Source organism: Parasteatoda tepidariorum, chromosome 8 (genome assembly GCF_043381705.1).
Source record: "Parasteatoda tepidariorum isolate YZ-2023 chromosome 8, CAS_Ptep_4.0, whole genome shotgun sequence".
NCBI lineage: Eukaryota > Metazoa > Arthropoda > Arachnida > Araneae > Theridiidae > Parasteatoda > Parasteatoda tepidariorum.
Genome location: NC_092211.1, coordinates 86,568,060 through 86,587,525, shown reverse-complemented (window position 1 = coordinate 86,587,525; position 19,466 = coordinate 86,568,060). Strand labels below are relative to the sequence as shown.

Sequence of the window (19,466 nt, the reverse complement as noted above, 5' to 3'; positions counted from 1 at the left end):
TTGTACCTCCCAAAGGTACAAGTAAAGAATTTTGTCAAAATTGGAAGTTCGAATAAGTTATTATACCGTAAACCAATGTATATTTCTTTATATGTACCTTAACAAAGGTAAACAATGTACCTTTGTTGCATAGAGAGCATAGTGCCTTTCAAAAGTGCACATGATGAATTTTGGAAAAATTGGAAATTTTACCAAAATTTGTTTTAAAATCATAAATTTTGTTAAAATTCTAATTTTCATAACAATTTTATACCGAAAATACGAACAATTAAGTAGTGAACCTAAAAGTTCTCTATGAAAAGAATTGTTTTTAGGTTATTATAACTTAAATAGATGCACTCCGTGTTTTTTTTTAAATACTAAATAGTACCTTCCTTAAAATTTTACACGATGAAGAGGAATTTTATTAAAATAATAAATTCTGGCAAGTTATCGTACCGATGTACTATATATTTTATCGTGCATTGAGATGAGTGCTTAAAAAACTTTAAAAATTATATAAAAATCAAGTTTAAGTTGTTATGATATAAATCAATACATTATATTTCATCGTATAGTAGTGCTCCTTAAAATTACCAAAAATTAAATAATTAGTTCCTGATGTTGATTCTGTATGTTGAAACTTGACACTTTAAATTTCATATAAAAAGGAAGTTAAGAAAGAAAGAAAGAAAAAGGAAGTTAAGAAAGGCTTAGTTTGGACCAAAACGTGGTTCAAACTAAGGTAAACAACGTTAAAGAGCACAAAAATATTAATTATGGTTATTATGTTTGTTTAAAGTTAAGTTTTAAAAATCCAGTCAAATTATTAATATATTTAAAGGTCGTGGTGAAAACACTCAAACCCCCCCCCTAACTCAGAAATTTTTAAATTTCGATAGGAAACTATTTTCTTGTTTATGCGGCCATCTGTCTATAACTTTAAGAGAATAAGGAGGCTTTGTTTATATAAATGTGGGTAAACAGTAAAGGTTAGCGTGGGGACAATAAGAGAAGCTGACACTGGGGAGCTATTCAAATATAAAGTTAAAGTTTATGACCCATTCTTTATATTAGATAAATTTTTGAAAAATCCTCTCTCTACCCCTTCCCTCAAAAATGATCTAAAAAATCAATTTAATTTCCGGTAATAAGCTAAATGAATTTCTTTTTATAATCAATCTTAATCCTAAAAATATTTTAACATAACCAGAAAACACCCCTATGTATTCCTTCGTTCCCTTGTTAGTAGCAAAAGTATTCACATAAAATGTTCGATGCTATCTTTTAATGGATTAAATGAAGATTAATAAGCTTCTCGATCGAAAAAGGAAAATATTTAAACTAAGAAACTGATTTAGGATTAAAGAATATTCTTCAATCTATAAATTGAAGCAGTAGGATTGAACGTATCGCAATTTTCACTTTTATCGCTATCGGCATTCTTGTGTGACATAAAAACTGAGTCACTTTCACCGGTAGTTGAGCAAATTATTCTTATTCATTGGAGTCGACCTTCTGAAACTAGTTTCTGAAAACAAAACGACTTTGAAAAAAAAGAACCAATTAATCGTGATTGGGATGATCTCTCTTCTCTCTCAAAACTGGATCTCTGTTTACAAAATAGAATTACAAAAAAAGAACACATTATAAACACATCCGTTGCGTTTTAACATACACAAAAGTATTCATTTAATATCTGTAAAAATATAGAAATTAACCAGGAAAAATGTTTTTTACGTTGGCTTCATTTCAACGTATTTTTAACCGCTTAATAATCTGATTTATTTTGGCGGAAGAATTGTTAATTCATTTCATTTCCAATTTTCTCGAAAATTTAAGGATTTTAAATAAAGAATAATGAAGAATCTTATTTTATTAACATTATTAAACCACTTAAAAATCTGCTAGAATACTCATCAAACCAGTTAATTTTATTTTACAAGAACATTTAAGAATAAATGTTTATTTTCCTGGAATAATTATTGAACTATTTAATAATAATTTAGCATTATCTTATTTCACTTCTATCACTTATTTCTTCACTTATCACTTGATTTTGCTTTACGATTTATTACCCTCTCAATAAATAGGTTTATTTTGTCTGAAGATTTATTAAACCACTTATTTGATTGCACGTCAGGGACAGATATTAAAAATTTTTGTGTGTGTATCTTTAAATAAGAATAATTTTTGTGTTAACAGTTAGTCAAACATATATAAAAAATATTCAGATTTACAAAAATGTTTGAGCATAAAGTGTTGATAATTAATACTTTTAATTATTTTGTGTACCTCACGTGAGGGGACAAAATAGGGGAATAGCCCATTTAATGATCAGAAGATTCAAATGAGGATATATACTTTGTGCTATTTATGAATAAAGGTAAACAACGTGAATAAACCATTGTTTTCAGTTTGTGTTTTACCATATTTCTATTTTATTCACGTTGTTTATGTTTTTCTTAATTAAAAGATTGACTTTAAGAAAGACTTTTCGTTCGCTTTTGTGAATATTTTTAATTTTTCTTTCTTCGTTATATTTGTTAAGGTTCTGGTTTTTGTTTTAACAAACTTTAGGCATTCAACATCACAATGTTATTTTTAAAAATACCGAACTATAATTTGGATTTTTTTTTTTAATTCAAAAACTTAGAGCAGCAAATTTAAACTAAAAAACTTTTTATTTCGGGTAGATAATTTAACTCTCTAAGCCTGTCTGAATTTATGAAATATACTTTTATTTCTTTGTTCAAATCTACGTAAAACCCAGCATGTTTACAAATGATTTTGACGCAGAAATGTTTTTAAAAATAGATGAAAATTGTACGATCTCTTAGAATAAATTACTTTTTAAACATACGAATTGAAAAATTGTTTAAAAAAATTGTTTTTTTTTGGGGGGGGGGCCTGGAATAAGAACTAGTATACGACGTGCTATGTATCCCATTTTGATTCTATGAGCTTTTAGTTTTATTTTGAGCTGTTCTTCCAACAACTGTAAATTTCTTTATTTTTTTACTTTTTTTTGCGACAATTTTCTAATAAAGTGTTTTTCTTATTAAATAACAAAGTAGAATCTCATCCGAATTGAATTTCAAGTAGAATACTGCAATTTTAGGTTCCAACAATATTTTTTAAACTTTAAATGAAAACGTTAACTAATACTTGAAGTAACCTTTATAATACCAAGTTTATATTTATTATTTCACTTTTGTGAGGTTATCTTAAAATCAAATCAAGTTATTAGAACTCGAAAACTTTTAAACTAACTAGAGTATACAAATCTCCACTGGAGTTCCTTTTGTTTCCAATTGTTATTTGACCACTACATACAGAATTTACCGCAAGACAAAATTTTGATTACTTTGAGTGAGCTCCAATTTTAGCGAGTGTTCTTTGCTATATGACAATAAAATTTTAAAGTTTCTTAACGTTGTATTTAGAAACTGTGTCACCAAGGAAAATGAAAAAGCCTTAGTTTAAGTGTCTTACACTTGAACTGCGCTGTATATATAATCCTCTGGGCTTTAGAACAGAGAAAAAACTGAAATATTTTAAGTTATTAAACTTTTTTTAAAAAAACATAGCGAATTAGGCGACATTTTTCCAACTTAAAGAAAATTATCAAAATTACTGCCTTATTCTTAGTTTTTGCAAATTTTGCAGCATTGAAGGAAGTTTTTAAACTTTAAAAAATTAGACCACAGACGCTTTTCATTTTTACAAAACTGTGTCTTTTCTCCGTATTGGAGTTTTGCTCCATTTTAAAAATAACCATAGACAGCGCTAGCTTTAGATAAGCTAAATTTGACCTAACTGTTATGAGTAACAGTTGAAAACTCACAGCAATTATAAAAACAGCTTATTATTCGCAAATATTCACCTATTTCGTAGTCATTTTGGACACATTATTGACAAAGGGAAACAGATTAGAAAACTGAGCTAGAGCTGTGAATGCAAGCTTTTTTGATAACAATAAAATAAATTTTCTGATTGTTATAACAATAATTTATACCGATATTATATCTAAAATAGTTTATCGTCCATCAAAATTTCGACCTTTTTCTAACAAGCAAGAGTACTAACATTTTACCTCGAATTTTAGTGTGCGCGTGTCAATACATGTTACAATTGTTTTCTAAATGCTGCAATCCAAAATGTATCAATATTTTATCGTCCATCGGAATGTTTATTACTTACAGACATTAACTGAAATATAATTAGTATGAAAGAAAAAGAACGAAAAATAAACATTTAAAACAAAATACATTTTTCAAATATGAAGAAAGAGAATTTTTGTCAGAACTAAAACAAAAAAACAATGAGCGCATCACTTTCGCTATGGATTTACATCACCGCTAATTTATTTTCGCGAGCAAAAATAGGAAAAATGAAGTATTTTCAAGAGTTATTTATAACATGTTTTTTCTTCTTTGTAGTAAAATGTCCAAGAAATGTGTCAGTGAACTTTATCTATTAAATACGTACGATAAAATTCAGATAAAGTTGACCAAAAATATTGGATTGATTTTTATTGGATTGGATTCATTGATAATATAGCCTAATTGGCAAATATTAGTAGCTTTTTATTTATTTATTTAGTTTTTGCTCTTAAACTACAAATGTCAAATTACTTTCACTCAACCGGGGCAATGCTAGGCTTTTTTTTGTAGCTCTTTTAAAAAATAAGGTTTGGTTCCACAATTTAATTTAAGGTCAATTAACCAATTATTTAATCTTTGATAGTATATAATAAAAATACAATTTTCATAAATATTCATTGTTAACGCTTATTTTATTAAAATATACATAGCTTAGTTTTATAACTTTATCTGGATTTTATTGTATTGATTATTTATTTAATAGCGAAATAAAGTTGACTATGATATTCCTTAGTCATTTCACAACAGAAAAAAGCATTTTAAAAGTAACTCTTTAAAATATTTTTTCACGAGTTACTTTTAAATTCTAATTTTTGACCTCGAAAATCTATTTTCATCTCACTGTATACCGCAAAATTCTGCAGAGTTTCAAAGGGTTGATAAGTATGTTTGAGGTATAACAAATATAAATTTATAACCTCCTTTTCAGTCTATGCGAAAAGTGTAGTCTTTATAAATTTTTATTAAAATAAATTTGCTACCTCTATTATTAATGTGCCTCCTAAACTATTAGAAAAACATGCCATAAGTTGCTGGAATTCCTCCAAAACCAGAATATTCATGAAACTTCAGAAACTTTAACTGTTTCCAAAAATTCAGAAATTGATTCCGAAATTTCTTAAACACATTGATTAGACAAACTTAATTTTATTTTTTACAATTTAGCGAAAGTTGTTGCTTTTATTTTACAAAATTTAAGATTGAAAGCTTTTAAAAGATGTAAATCATTCTAAATGAATCTGCAGATAAACTGTTATTTCAATGCTCGCAATATGGCATAAACATTTTTTTAAACATCATTTTTAACCATCGCCTCTAAAAAATGATTTTTTTCCCTCCCATTTATTTGAAATTATCATGCTTCATAGAAGGAAAAATCGGAAATATTTCAATATCAATTACATAACGTTTTAATACCAAGGCTAAAATGCCTTTTTCATTTGACTTTTTTTTAGTGTATGCGTTGTAGAAAAATGAAAAAAAAATATGAACTTTGTTATCTGCATTAATAATATTTAATTATATCGTGACAAATAATTTGAGCAAGGTTAGATAAAAAAGCAAATCAATGCTTACTTATTTTGACCGTTATTTTAATGTATAGAAAACAATCTTACAGTTGCTGGAAGTAATAAACGAATCAACTTAATTTAAAACTGTTGCCGAAAGGTGTTCCGTAGTTCCTTAGGGTTCCGTAGATAGGTTACAGGGGTTCCGATAGTTTTAGCACTTCATTTAACAGATTGTTTTTTTGAACCTGTAATTATATTTATATTCAAATCAATAATTTCTTTTAGTTTTGTGAAATTTAATAAAATGCTACAAAAAAAAGCAATATATTTTTAAAAAATAATGAAATGGATATGCATTCATAGTCAATAGCTTCTTCCAATCTAACTTTTTCAATTCAAAATAAAACTAAATTCAACAATAAAAAGTTTCCCTGATAACCACTCAACTTTCTTGTTTGCATTGCAACGCAAATCATAATTCAGCTTATTTTATTACTTTTAAGATTATACCAGAGGCGTAAGTAACACACCCGCTACCCTCTCGGCGTGGCGAGGCTCACGATCATATAGGCAACTATACACTATATGATAAGATTTTTTTTTTAAATCTGAAATTTTGAATTACGCATTTAATTTTTTCTGAGGTTATTCTCAGATTTCCAAGTGTTTCTTAAAGTCCCGATCTTTTTAATACGATGTAAGACTATCGTGCATACTAATCACTTTTGACATGCTTTGTTTGCCGATTTCATCGCTAACCAAAGATTTTTTTTTAATTGCTCTATCAACAGTTGTTGCTTGTTATGGCTTTTCCATAGGGTTTCGTAAATCCGGTATTATATATCCGGTATCCGGCAAGCGATTTTCTAATTAGGCATTTTGATCATTATTTTTGTCCATGTTTTTTTTTCAGTTCTATTTCCATTTTTTTTAAAAAATTCCAATTTTTTATACAATATTACAAAACGCAAAATTAGAATGTGAGTTTTAAACTGTTACTGTTTTTTTTTTAGCTTTATTTCTAATTTTTGGTAGTTTAAACCACCTGCCGTCAACATATTTAGATACTTATTGGGCACGTAGCCCTTCATTCAAAAAGGTTGTACAACCTACTATATGAATTTCAATGCAAAGATTTTTATATTTTTGGAAATATTTTTTTTATCTGCTTTAAAAATAAAAATCTTTAAACTTTTAAAGCATTGTAAGATAATGAATTATTTCGTCGTATTAAGACAAATTTCATTTCAATGTAGTTAGTCAGTAAGTGTATGCAGAGTTCCAATTTAGTTTTTTTTCTTCTAAATTTTACCTTTTCATCGCAATTTAATTCTTTATCAATCAATATTGTAGCAATTTTAATTAAAATGTATAAATGTAAAATCAAATGAATAATTTAAAATTCTCGATTGTTTCTTCAGCGCCCGAGTTTCTTATTAAAATTTTAAAAAAATTATTTTAAGTCTCAGATGGGGCGCATTTATAATTTTTGCTGGGGGCAGACGTGAGTCTGCGCACTCCACTGGCTTATACACTTTTTTTTTATAACCGTTGTTGAACAGCCGACCCGAGTTTTGGGTTTACGACTACTAATGTTCAACTCCGTAGCCTTGTCATTTTCATCCCAATTCAGAAAACAAGGGAACTCCTGTATCAAGTATTGGGAGAAATTTGCCTTCGTGGAGGACATTTGCGTTACATTGAGAGGAAAATCACTAAACCCTCCCACTGTTAGCCTGACGGCAAGGGGACTCTAACCCATGATCAGTCTGTCACTGAGATTATTTTACGTCTGTTCTGTAGTCTGAGCAAGCTGAGTGCAGAATTCGTATCGACCCACCATCGCTGGGATTCGAACCCAGTTCACCTCATTAGAAAGCGAATGCTCTACCTTCTGAGCCACCACGGCACTTGGCTTATACATTCATCAGAAACACATACTGAACTAGACCGATTTACGGGTATTTAAACTAGTTGACTTTAAACTTAATTTTAAGCCATGCATTCGAATTTACATTGAAATGATAATGATATAGATCTTAAAAATGTATCCCATGAATATGCTGAGGATTTTTTATGTCTGCAACTAAAAATACCCAAATTGGAAATGATGTTATGAGGTTTAAAATAGAGTTATAAAAGTCCGCTACTGCTTAAAAAATTTAAACAAACTATGCTCTAGATCTAGAAACATGAAAGCTAACTGCAACATCAATTTTTAAAAAAATGAAATGTTTTTCCATATTTGAGAGTCATTATGAATATATTTGAGACTAGCACCATTATCAATGAAATGATATTACAGAAAACAAAAATAAAACCTAGACGTAAAGAAATTCGAAAGTGGCGCTTTACGGACCCTATATTAAAAGTGAATAAATATAGAATTCTGTCTCTCACAACTGGGCATCTGATCTGAGGAAAACAGGTAGAACGACCCAAACTAACGAGGGGCAGGATGTTGGAGAGAGAGGCTTGTAGGATGCAAGAGTGGTTGCAGGAAACAGTGGACTGAGAGCCTTATCTGCCACTGGAGAAATGATGAATAAAAACTCCATTCATCGCATTTTTAAAATAATTAGTCTTTAAATTGCTAATGAGCTTAATTGACAAAGTTGGTGGTCCACACAACAAAGGTAAGGTTCCAGGAAGGTTAAAGAATTCAAGAACTTATAAGTTTTTTTTATTATTTATTTTACAACAGTCATTAAACAACCGACCCAATTTTGGGTTTGAGACTACTAATGCTCAACTCCGTAGCCTTGCCAGTCCAGAAGACAAGGGAACTTCTGGATCAAGTATTATGGGAATTTTTTGCTTTCGTGAAGGACTTCTTGATGGAACTAACCCGCATTTGCTTTACATGGAGAGGAAAACTAGGAAGACCTCTTACGGTTAGCCTGACGGCAAGGGGACTCTAACCCATGATCCGTCTACAGCTGAGGATATTTTACGTCAGCACTGTGGTTAGTGTGAACCGGATGCGGAATTCGTATCGACCAGCCATCACTGGGATTCGAACCCGGTTCATCTAATTAAAAGCGCACTCTCTATCCCCTGAGCCACCTCGACTAGATCATATAATGTTAAAAAAATTGGGCACTGATATCTTCTGGAGCACATCTTTTCATATCTTCTGTTCTTGAGCACTCATATCTTCTGGAAACTAGTAATAGTGTAAGTTTCAATCACTTTTCGACCGCTACATGTTTGAGTTATTGGATTGTCATTTTTATCACCAAATTTATTGTCAATCAAAATTTAAACCAACTTTAACTCACTGGAGCACCCATCTCCTTTAAAGCTATATCCGGCGACAATGCTAGTTTAATTATCTTCTTTCAATGTGCTTGGGGAAAAAAATTTAATTGTGTTTTTGCGTCAGTCTTACTTTGTATTATTGATTTCGTTGCATTCTACATTAAAACGTTTATCGCATTGTCTGCTATTATGTCATCGAATCCTTCATCGAATCAATTTATTTCTGACTAAATTATTTAAGAGAATCGAATGTTCATTTGGTTTTAAATCGTTTCTGAACTGCATTAAATTCCACTTCACCAGCTCTTCCCAAAAAGTGTTCCATGGAACCCAAGGTTCTGGGGAAGCAATAGGTGGGTTCCGTGAGCTTTCCATTTTTTTCCTTTGTAAATCATTAATGAGTTTTGAAACCCGCAATTTAATCAAGAATGCATTTAATATTTCATTTATTTTTAAAGAAATGATAATAAATGTCCAAACAAAAAAAAAAAATTTTTTTTTGAAGGAAATTTTTTTTTCCTTATAAATTTAAAAAATATATAAATTATATAAATATTAGTAATTATATAATATAGTAAGGTGCAATAGCAGGCCTCGCGCTATGCATTCACCAACTCGCCAAATGCAATAAAATTCTAAATTTGGCGAAAGTATTGTCGAATGATTTTTTTCCACTGGAAAGAAAAATATTTAACTAAATCCTCAAAATTACGTCGGAATGAATGTTTCTAAACAATTCAGTATTTTTTTTTTATTAAATTACAGTAATTTTCGGTAGATGCTCCGCATAACCCATTAGAATTGGGTACAGATATGTAAACCTGAAACAATAGTTTTCTACGGGGAAAAATTAATAATAAAATTTTTTTAAGATTTGGCATTTGGCGAAGGCTCTTGAAAATTGGCGAATACTTTTTATATTTAGGTAATCTACAGGCTAATAATATGAAATCCTTAGCTCGGGCCCTGACTAAAATTTCCCATTTAACTTTTCAATTCGAAATAAAATAAATTCCTGCAAATTCAACGGTTTTACAACTAAAAATTTGATCTTAAAACTATTATTGATAAAAAAGATGAGAATTTCATTCTACCCAAAAAATATTTTCAGAATAATCAGCCGGGCTTCATCGTTTAATAAATTCTGAACTTGAGGGGGGGGGGGTTCCACGGAAAGGTCAATCCTTACAGGGTTCCATAACCGAAAAGAAATTAGGAACCGCTACTCTAGACCCATAATGGCCAAAATATTTTACTTCAAACTATCGCAATCGCCGAACATTATCAGTTAATTTAATCAGATTAGCAAACTATCGAAACGCACTCTGGTCGAATGAAAGTAGGCATGGAATTTGGTTAGCCACAGTCCCTAGATTAACAATACCGATTGTTCTTCCGAATTATTCTTTTGAGTGTCTAATGAAATATTTTTATTAGAGCAGATATGTAAGAATCGTCTATCTGTCCCCACTGAGTCTCATTAGATAACCAATAAATCACTTATTGTTAGAACGACATTGATGCCCGAGTACCTGTTATCATGTGTTATGTTCCGATAAGGCTCTTTAACACAATGCCGGTGAAGTGCATTTACTATAGTTAAAGAATCTATTGTTTCTATATTCATGTAAAAACTGATTAGATATACTTTTTTTTCATATTAAGTTACATGTATCTAAGGTATGGATTTTTATTTTTTGCAGATCGTTCCTGCTTTTAACAATTCCAGCTTTTATGGGCTTTATTGTAAATAAACATTGCGAACTGACAAGAATCGAGATGAAGTTGACGCTTTTGTTTAGTATTTAAATGTAAGTTTGTTTTGTATAGTACATGGCAATAGGTCAATACACTTTTTCAACATTTTTTTTTTCCTCTATAGAGTTTATTTGTATGTTTTATACTACTTTTTATAGTAAGGTTTTAAATTTAGTTTTTATGATTTGTTAAATGCGAGCTGACACAGGTTCAAAATTGTTACTTTGCATCAGGATTTAAAAAAAAATACTAAATATGGTAATAAAGTAAACTAAATTTTGTCTTTTTCTTAACAAATGATTTATATGTGATCGGCTTTGCCTTTATAATTTTACCAAATTATGAACTTGGATTATTTTCCACATCTGTTGAAACATTTCAAGGGTGAGTTTTAAGTGAGAATTTTTACGAAACATTTGTATGTAAAATCTGCCTTTTGCACGTCCATGAAACAAATTTTAAAAATAAAATTTAAATTTATTAAATCTCGTCAAAATATATTCTATATTGAATTTAACCTTTTTAAATTTTAATAACTTTAAGAACATAACTTGAACCCTCCTAGATTCAATAAAATTTTAAACATCCAAATTTATTTCAATATCATCAAATAACATCAACTTTTTTTTAGTTTTCAACTTGTTAAAAGTTAAAAAAAAAGCAGTAATAAATTATCATGTGTCATTTTATTGTTTAAAAAATGTTAAATTTATAATTTTTCGTGTCATTATTAAATCATTACTTTTCTTAACATTTTACGTGAACGAATTTAAAATTTTACATAATTAGACACTATTTTAAAAAAGACGAGCTTCGAGAATCTTTATTTAATTACGTCACTTCAAAGCTACATTAACGAGCTACCAGATACGGTTTCGGAAAAATACTAGCAATGATCAAAAATATAAATGCATTTTTATATTTAAATAGGTACATTTTTCCTATACTTACTAATAAAAGTTAGCGATGAACAACTTTACTGCCACATTTCACTGTCAAAACATTTGGATACAAATATGTACAGGCTAAAATTATTACAAAAAATATTTAATTTTCTGAAGTAAAGGGCAATTAATCGAATTTAGCTGGTAAAAACTAAAATAAGAAAATTTACTGCCATTTTCTAGAATTGAATGAAAGCATATAAGTTGAACGGATGTTTTAACTTTTTTAATGCCAGTAATGGAAATATAAATTTTGGAAATCAACAAATGGCGATAATTATTTCAGAAACATTAGAATTTTCTCACTTATTATTTTCAATCTTTATTTTCAACAGGTACGTTCTAAATATATTTGCCGTAATTATATAGACTTATTAATTTTAATATACGATTCGAGAGTGTGCTTACATCATTTTCTGTCACTATATGTTTAAAGCAAACAAAATATTTAGCTTTTAGCTTCCACTTTATTTAAAAAATAACATATTTGAGTTCAAAAATCAAATTTCAAAAGGAGATTCTGATTTCTTTCCAAATTAATACAATAAATCCTAATTTAAATACAAATTTTGCCTGAACTTTACGTTTCTTTTTATTCTTTTTAATTTCTTTCCGGGTTTTTTTTCTGACTGATTTCTAGTAAGAATTTAGCTTCTGAAAGAGGAAAGCTACGTCTATCAGTATAACAGATTACTATTACAGATTCACTATCACAGATCTATGACAAATATCGCAATTAAATTTGCAAGCAGTCAGATGGACCCCCCACTATGGTGAATTTGAACCTAACTCTGAACTTCGGTTTAGTTTAATTAAAAATGTGCCGTATAATGTTATAAATGCAAGTCTAAATCAGAATTAAAGTCACTTTTTTAAAAAAATAAATTATAAAATGTTATCAAAACCTAATTTTAATTTTTAAAATACCTTTGTCTGCAATAGAAAAATTCTTCTGGTATACTATTTTATTCTTATTATTATTTTGTAATTGCTAAGTACATTGAATTCTACGTACATTGATTATACTATTTTAAACGCCGTGATGACTAAGGGGATAGAGCGTTCACCTTCCAATGAGGTGAACTGGGTTCGAATCCCAGCGATGGTTGGTCGATACGAATTCCGCGTCCGGCTTGTCCCGGCAGCAGTCTGACGTAAAATATCCTCAGTGGTAGATGGATCATGGATTAGAGTCCCCTTGCCGCGAAGCTAACAGAGGGAGATTTTCATGGTTTTCCTCTCCATGTAACGCAAACTCTGGTTAGTTCCAGCAAAAAATCCTCCACGAAGGCAAATTTCTCCCAATATTTGAGCCAGCCTTGTCTTCCGGATTGGGTTCAAAATGACAAGGCTACGGAGTTGAACATTAGTAGTCGTAAACCCGAAAATTGGGTCGGCTGTTCAACGACGATTATAAATTAAAATAAAAAAATCTACATATCTAAGAAAAGTAATCTGCTTGCAAGTTCAATAGCGATTTCTTGCCTGTCTTAATCTAGCTGAAAAATATAAAATTTGGATTCATAATATAGTATCACTTGGGGTACTTGTTCTACTATCGAATAGTAAAAGGGAAAAACTTTTCCCACCAATTTCTAATTTCTAAAAGTTACAACAGAGCGTACATATATAATGTAATTCTTATTCTGCGTTATTGCTCGTCAAAGTTTGAACTACAATGATTCATTTCTGAAAATTACTGCGAGGCTTCTGGCACAAAGTTAAAAGTTCTTGGATAAGGGGAAGAGAAAAAAATGTATATAATAATTGTTTCATAATGTGACAGTAAAAAGGTTTCAAATCGAAATTTTATGGTGCGTGGAAGTTGACTGCTTATCACTCGAAGTTAAAACAATTTGGTTAAGAGAGAAAGTCTGATTGCGTAAGTTTACATCCGGAAGAGCGGTTTCGCAGTAAGCTGTTTTGTGAATGAATTATTTTATTCTTATGTTATTTTAATATGAAGTTCCTGTTTAGTAAGTTACTACACGAAAGGTTGCTGAGTTTGTTATTTTAACATGTAGATAATAGCTAATGAAAATTATAAAAGATGTTTAATAATGAACTGGTGACAAGCTGCTGGTATGACAGTTATAATTTTATTATTATAATTTTTTCATTTATTATGAAAAAATTAGGTTATTTTTCATATTAAGTTTTAATAAAATTATGCGCAAAGTTGTAAGGAACAAAGTTTGTTTATGGTATGTGTGTGGTCCATTGTACGTGAGTATGATCTGGTCTTACATACACGTACGAAGATCTGAGCTCACGCATCCCACAAAACAACCTTTAGTTCTCTACAGACTTAGAGCATAATTGACATACGAGAGCACGCGGGATGCTTACGTGAGAGACCGAAATCAATCTCCTGTATAACTTTTTTAGTTTGACTCTCTAATTCAGATAGAGTACATTGAAGACGGCTGAATTATTGAGATTATAAAAAGTTCAAAATTTTATGAAAGTTTTTCGTAAGAAGAAATTAGGGAATCTAATTTATATATAGTCTAGGGCAGGGGTGGCGAACCTTTATACACCAACGTGCCATTTTTTCTAGAAAATTGTTTAATGAGGTCATAGGCGTACCGTCAAATGATTTTGACTTCGTGATTATTGGGAAAATAATAATACTAAATACTATCAACTCAAAACTCTCTATTCACATTAAAAAAAAAAAACATTTTGCAATGTCTCAGTTATACGCGTAATTCATCATCAGCGTGACTTCTGTTGCTGCAGATTAGATGACAAACAACTTATATTAGGTCGTAACAAGTTAGTTTAAGTAGGACTGTTAATTTTTTTTTCTTTTGCTAGTTATTTATAATTAGATTTTTATGGTTATTAATTGTTTTTTTAGCATTAATTGTTAATTTCTTTATTAATAATTGTTTATTATTTTGTTTGTTTTATGTGAATTTTAATTTAATTGTTGCATATGCTTCGTAGTGCAATAACAATTGTGATCGGTGGCGTGCCCAAAATATTGTGTCACGTGACATAAATGGCACGCATGCCATTGGTTCGCCATTCCTGGTCTAGGGGTTTAAGCCCCCTGTTCACTGCTGATGACTCCGATCCCGAAAAATTGAATATTTAACTTCTTTTTTNACAAATGTCATAGAATATCTCGCAAAAAGAAATGATCCAATATCGTTTAGAGCTTGTAAGGCCAAACGCTCCGTTCTTGAAGTAAAAGTGCTAGCTTTGCGCCTAAGTGACGTCACTAGAGTGACGTCGGAGGATCGGCGCGGCGAGAGATACTTCAAAGGAGTGAACCAGCCCTTCTATTCTCTTTAGCCCTGATTTCGCCATAGGAATAATTTTAAACGAATCTGTAACTTTTCGTACTCAGTTATAAAATTCTCTTTCCCAAAGGCAAGTCCACGTAAAACATTTGTAATTGTTTAATTTAGAAGTCTAAATAATTTATAAATGTGTCGAAACTATTGGGTTCCAGATTAGTTTATATTCCCTATTCCAAATTTATTATCCAAATCCCGTCGGAAAGCTTTATTCTTCAGATAAAGCACGTTTTGTATCAGAGCTTAAAATACATTTACATATCTAAGGACACTAAGTGCATCTTAATATATTAAAATCCAATCATTCGAAGAAAAATTAGTGTTTAATATTTATTTTGTGAATTTTATCTTAAGGTTCTGCTTCAAATCAATGTACAGTGTGCAAAAAACAGTGGAGCACCTTGAATAACTTTTGATCTAATGATCGAATTTTCACGTTCTAAGACTCAATCTTAATGGCTCGAAGGTTGACCTCAAATAGGCTATTGGACAAAAGATATTTTAAGTTACGAAATGAAACACAAAAACGTACTTTCTCTGAATAAACACACTTTTCTGGACTGATTCGTATTCTCCATACTTCAATCAGGAATGCGTAATTTAAAAGTAAAATTAACATTAACTTAAAATTAACTATTAAAAGTAAAATTAACTTTAAGGGATCTAAACTTTGGATCCCTTAATGTTAATTTTACTTTTTGCGTATTTCGTTATGTTTCGAGAACTTAATAGAATAGAAAAATATTTTCACACAATTATAAAATTCATTTAGGAAAAGATATTTCCATGCAAAAATAGCCTTTATAAAATATCTATTATTTTATTTAATAATGGTCGAAAAAAATTTGGATTGTAAGATATGCAATTTTTGGCATCGTTTTTAAGAATATAATTTTACATGGCTGTAAATAAAATTTGAGCAAAATCGGCCTAATACATTCTATTCGGCTGAATTTGCTGGAATTTTGTATTTTTCCATGCAAAATTATATTCTTTAAAATTGTATACCTTACAATTAAAATTTTTTTGACTTATTAAATAATAATTACTGAAATTTATTTTTCGCATCTTTGGACAAACTAGTTTTATAATTGCGTGCAAAAAAATTTTATAATTGTAGCGAAATGCGCAAAAAATTAACATTAAGAGGTCCAAATTTTGGGCTCCTCTCCTGACCAAACTGTTGGTACTATATTTCCCAGATTGCAGCTACCCCCCCATATTTTGGGGGTCAGAAATCGGAATCCGTCAAAAAAAAAAATTTTATTCAGAGAAAATACATTTTTGTGTCTAATTTCGTAACTTAAAACATAGTCTGCACTTATTGATTAGCATATTTGAGATCATCCTCTCGAACTGTTAAGATTGAGTCCTAGAACGCGAAGATCCGAGGATTAGATCTTAAGTTATTAAGGGTGGTCCGTTTATTTTTTTTTTGCACATTGTACANTTGGGGGGGGGGGTACTATACCTTTATTGAATTGGTTAAAATACCTATACATTTATAGTAATGGAACATTTTGTTCCATTAGCATAAACGTATCACCACCCTTCACACGTCATCCATTGCTTACAAGAACAAAAAAAAGAATAAAATTTTATGCCTCATCATAAAATCTGAATAAGTCTATAGTGGAAGTGTGTTACTAATTGACTCTTAATTCATTTCAGATTTCTTCAGAACTGCTTTTATTCCAAGCAGCGGGATGCCTGCTTGGAAGAGCGACCTATCAGGCATGGACTTCCTCTGTAGCGGTCTGTTCGCGTCCACTAAGTTGACCGGCTCTGAAGACGACGACAGTGAGAGTTCACTTCCTTGGGTGGACGACACCAACATAGATGAGCTAGACGCATACCTTCATGAGAACCCACCAGGTTGGAGTCCCCACTGTGAATGCGATGACAGCTTTTCACTTTGTTCTTTTTGTCTTTCCTGCTCATCAGTTGACAGCCTCTTCTCTCTACCGGTTGACGACAGGTAATCATCACTTTATTCAACAATTTTTACGAACTCAATTTTTGCTCACCTAGTAAATCTAGATTCTCCTGGAGGAATCACGGCATTATAAAAAGTTCATTATCAGCTTAGAATATGCAAACAGACTGTGATTTCTAAAATATTTAATGTGAAAAATGAAATCTGGAAAGTCCATTCGCCATTAATAAGAAAATTCAGTTAACAAAAAATCTTTAAAAAATGTAAAGGAAATGTATAATAACGAATGAAGCAACACTTCAACTGCGAATAAACGAAGCTTTATGGTACTTTTTAAAATCTACCGAACTTGACATAACATCGTTTTCATAGTAAATTTAGCTAGAGATCTCTCTGATCTTTCATTTCATCAATTTTAGCATTACGCTTAATTCAAAATATCGTTTTATTTCGTTGCAGTTGAATGCGTTATAATGGCGCAGTTAACGTCCAATTCTTGTACCATTAAACTCCTATACTCAAATTTGTTAGGTACTAGGCTTTCAGGTCATTTTGGGTCACTACATTATTTTTAGAACATTGATGAGTAAAATTTTAAGCACTATTTTTCATAGGAAATGCAGAATTCTCACGGATCTTTAAAATATACGAACTGTTTGTGATGGTGACATTTGTGTGGAAACAATACACTTTTCCAAGAAAACATATGTTTGGTTTATTCTACGTCTGCGATTTAAATGTTTAAATAGTAACTAATATTAAAAACAACTTTTGTTTAAATTTATTATTACTGATTATCCTTCTCAAGGCACTGAAATATGAAGAATCCTTTTATTTTAATTCGAAGAGACTACATATTAAAGTGAGACTCATTAGTTTATAAATGCGATGTTTCTATGGATGCGGAAAAGATATATTCGAACCAAAGTTCTCAATTTTTATTCCGCAGCGAATCCCTAAATGATTCCCCTTCTTTCGGCGGATTCTCTACTTCTTAGATAAAGGCAACAAAGAGAATTGCGGAAGAATAAAAAACTTTATATTTAAAACAAAAGGAATGACATTTTATCATCAATAATCTTAATCATCAATAATCTTTTTATGTCGAACAGTTAGATTCAAAGTAAAAGAGCCACATTTTGTATAGTTATAAATGCTTTTTTAGTGTAATGGATGCTTGTTGCTGAAAATGAATAAAAACAAGCAGAAATAGAGAATCCGCTATGCTTTTAACTAAGTTCAGGAAAGTTCCCTATGCTTCACATGCGGTGACAAAGTGACAACACATTATAAACGAGACCAAGGGCGTCAGCAGCGGGGTGCAAGAGGGTGCACTTGCCCCCCTCTGGCTTTTTTTCTTTCTTTTTTTAAACAATTAAAGAGATACAGAAAAACAATTTTGTTATAAAAATTTCTTATTAAAAATATTTTTATTCAAAAACAAATAATTAAGTAATTATTGATACAGAACAATAAAAAATTTGTTTAATCAAACAAAAATTGTAATCGTCTTGTTCGCTGTCCAAATCTGTTTAACTTTTTCAGTGAATTCTGAGTCATATCTTTGATTCTTTTCTTATGCACACTGAGCATGCACAAATTTGGGAGATATCTAAGCTATATTTTTAAATTTCATTTAATAGAATATAAATAATATTATATTTTGTTATCAGTTATTTTGTTTAAGAAAGGTGTATAACACAAACTGACTTCTCACAACTGTAAAATTTCATCAACACAATAAATACCAATGTTAAGCGTGCACAAACACGTTAGTATACGAAACTACTGTTATTTGCGGTTATTTGTGTTTCAAAGTCAGTAGCTATGCCATCAATGCAGTTTCTCGTGGCAAAATTTGCAAGTACAAGAAATTCGTACTTTTTTTTAAATATCTTATTAACAATGAAGAAATGTATCTTGAGGAAAATTAACAGATGAAAGTATATGCAAAAACAAAACAAAATTTAATGACTGAATATTTGAAAATAAAAAATTCTTTTTCTTTTTTTTTTGGGGGGGGGGGCAGTTTGTTAGAGGGCTGCACCCCCTTTTATATTATTCTGCCGGGGCCCTTGAACGAGACCCAGTAGTTACAAAAGTGATAGCCTATATATCACCATTTAAACTGGTATTAAGTAATTCAGCAGAAAATTCTTTCAGTGATATTAAATTGCAAATAGCTTTTCCGGTGGAAGCTATTGAGATGCAGTTTCGAAAACTGTGCTGATAAAATTTCGGTTACTATATCCTACGACGCTAATAATTCCCCCCTAATGAGTTGGGTTTCCTTCCGGACTTTTGTTCTTAAGATTCGGTAGAGACGGAAACAATTACTTCCGTTTTTCAAAAATGTATACTACTACTTTCTTCGACTTCAGACATACAATTTAAAGTAAATTTTGATGCAGAAAACATCTTTGATAGTACAGTAAGTAATTTTTATTTCAGGAAGATATATGTCTATAGTATTGTAACCCCCCCCCCGATTGACGCCACACAACTTATAAGGGATTTTCCATACACTAAAATAAGCACAAAATTTCCGTAAATGTTTATTTTTACTTTAAATACAACTACTTTTAATAAAGAATTGACTTAAT

At 30.4% G+C, this 19,466-nt stretch overlaps 1 protein-coding gene across 5 annotated transcripts in view; it reads left to right on the top strand.

The window, feature by feature from the left end:
* The window catches only part of LOC107437769 (uncharacterized), a 58,977-nt gene that overhangs the window by 33,557 nt on the left and 5,954 nt on the right, over positions 1–19,466 (top strand). For 3 of the 5 annotated variants that reach the window (XM_071184329.1, XM_071184330.1, XM_016049865.3), the window contains exons 2-3: positions 10,621–10,728; positions 16,599–16,905. In XM_071184329.1, the coding sequence (XP_071040430.1) occupies positions 16,634–16,905 (272 nt within the window). In that variant the 5' untranslated portion in view covers positions 10,621–10,728; positions 16,599–16,633. Of the gene's footprint in view, positions 1–10,269; positions 10,497–10,620; positions 10,729–16,598; positions 16,906–19,466 lie in introns of those variants that run through there. The other 2 variants (XM_016049868.3, XM_016049869.3) reach the window with 2 other exon arrangements.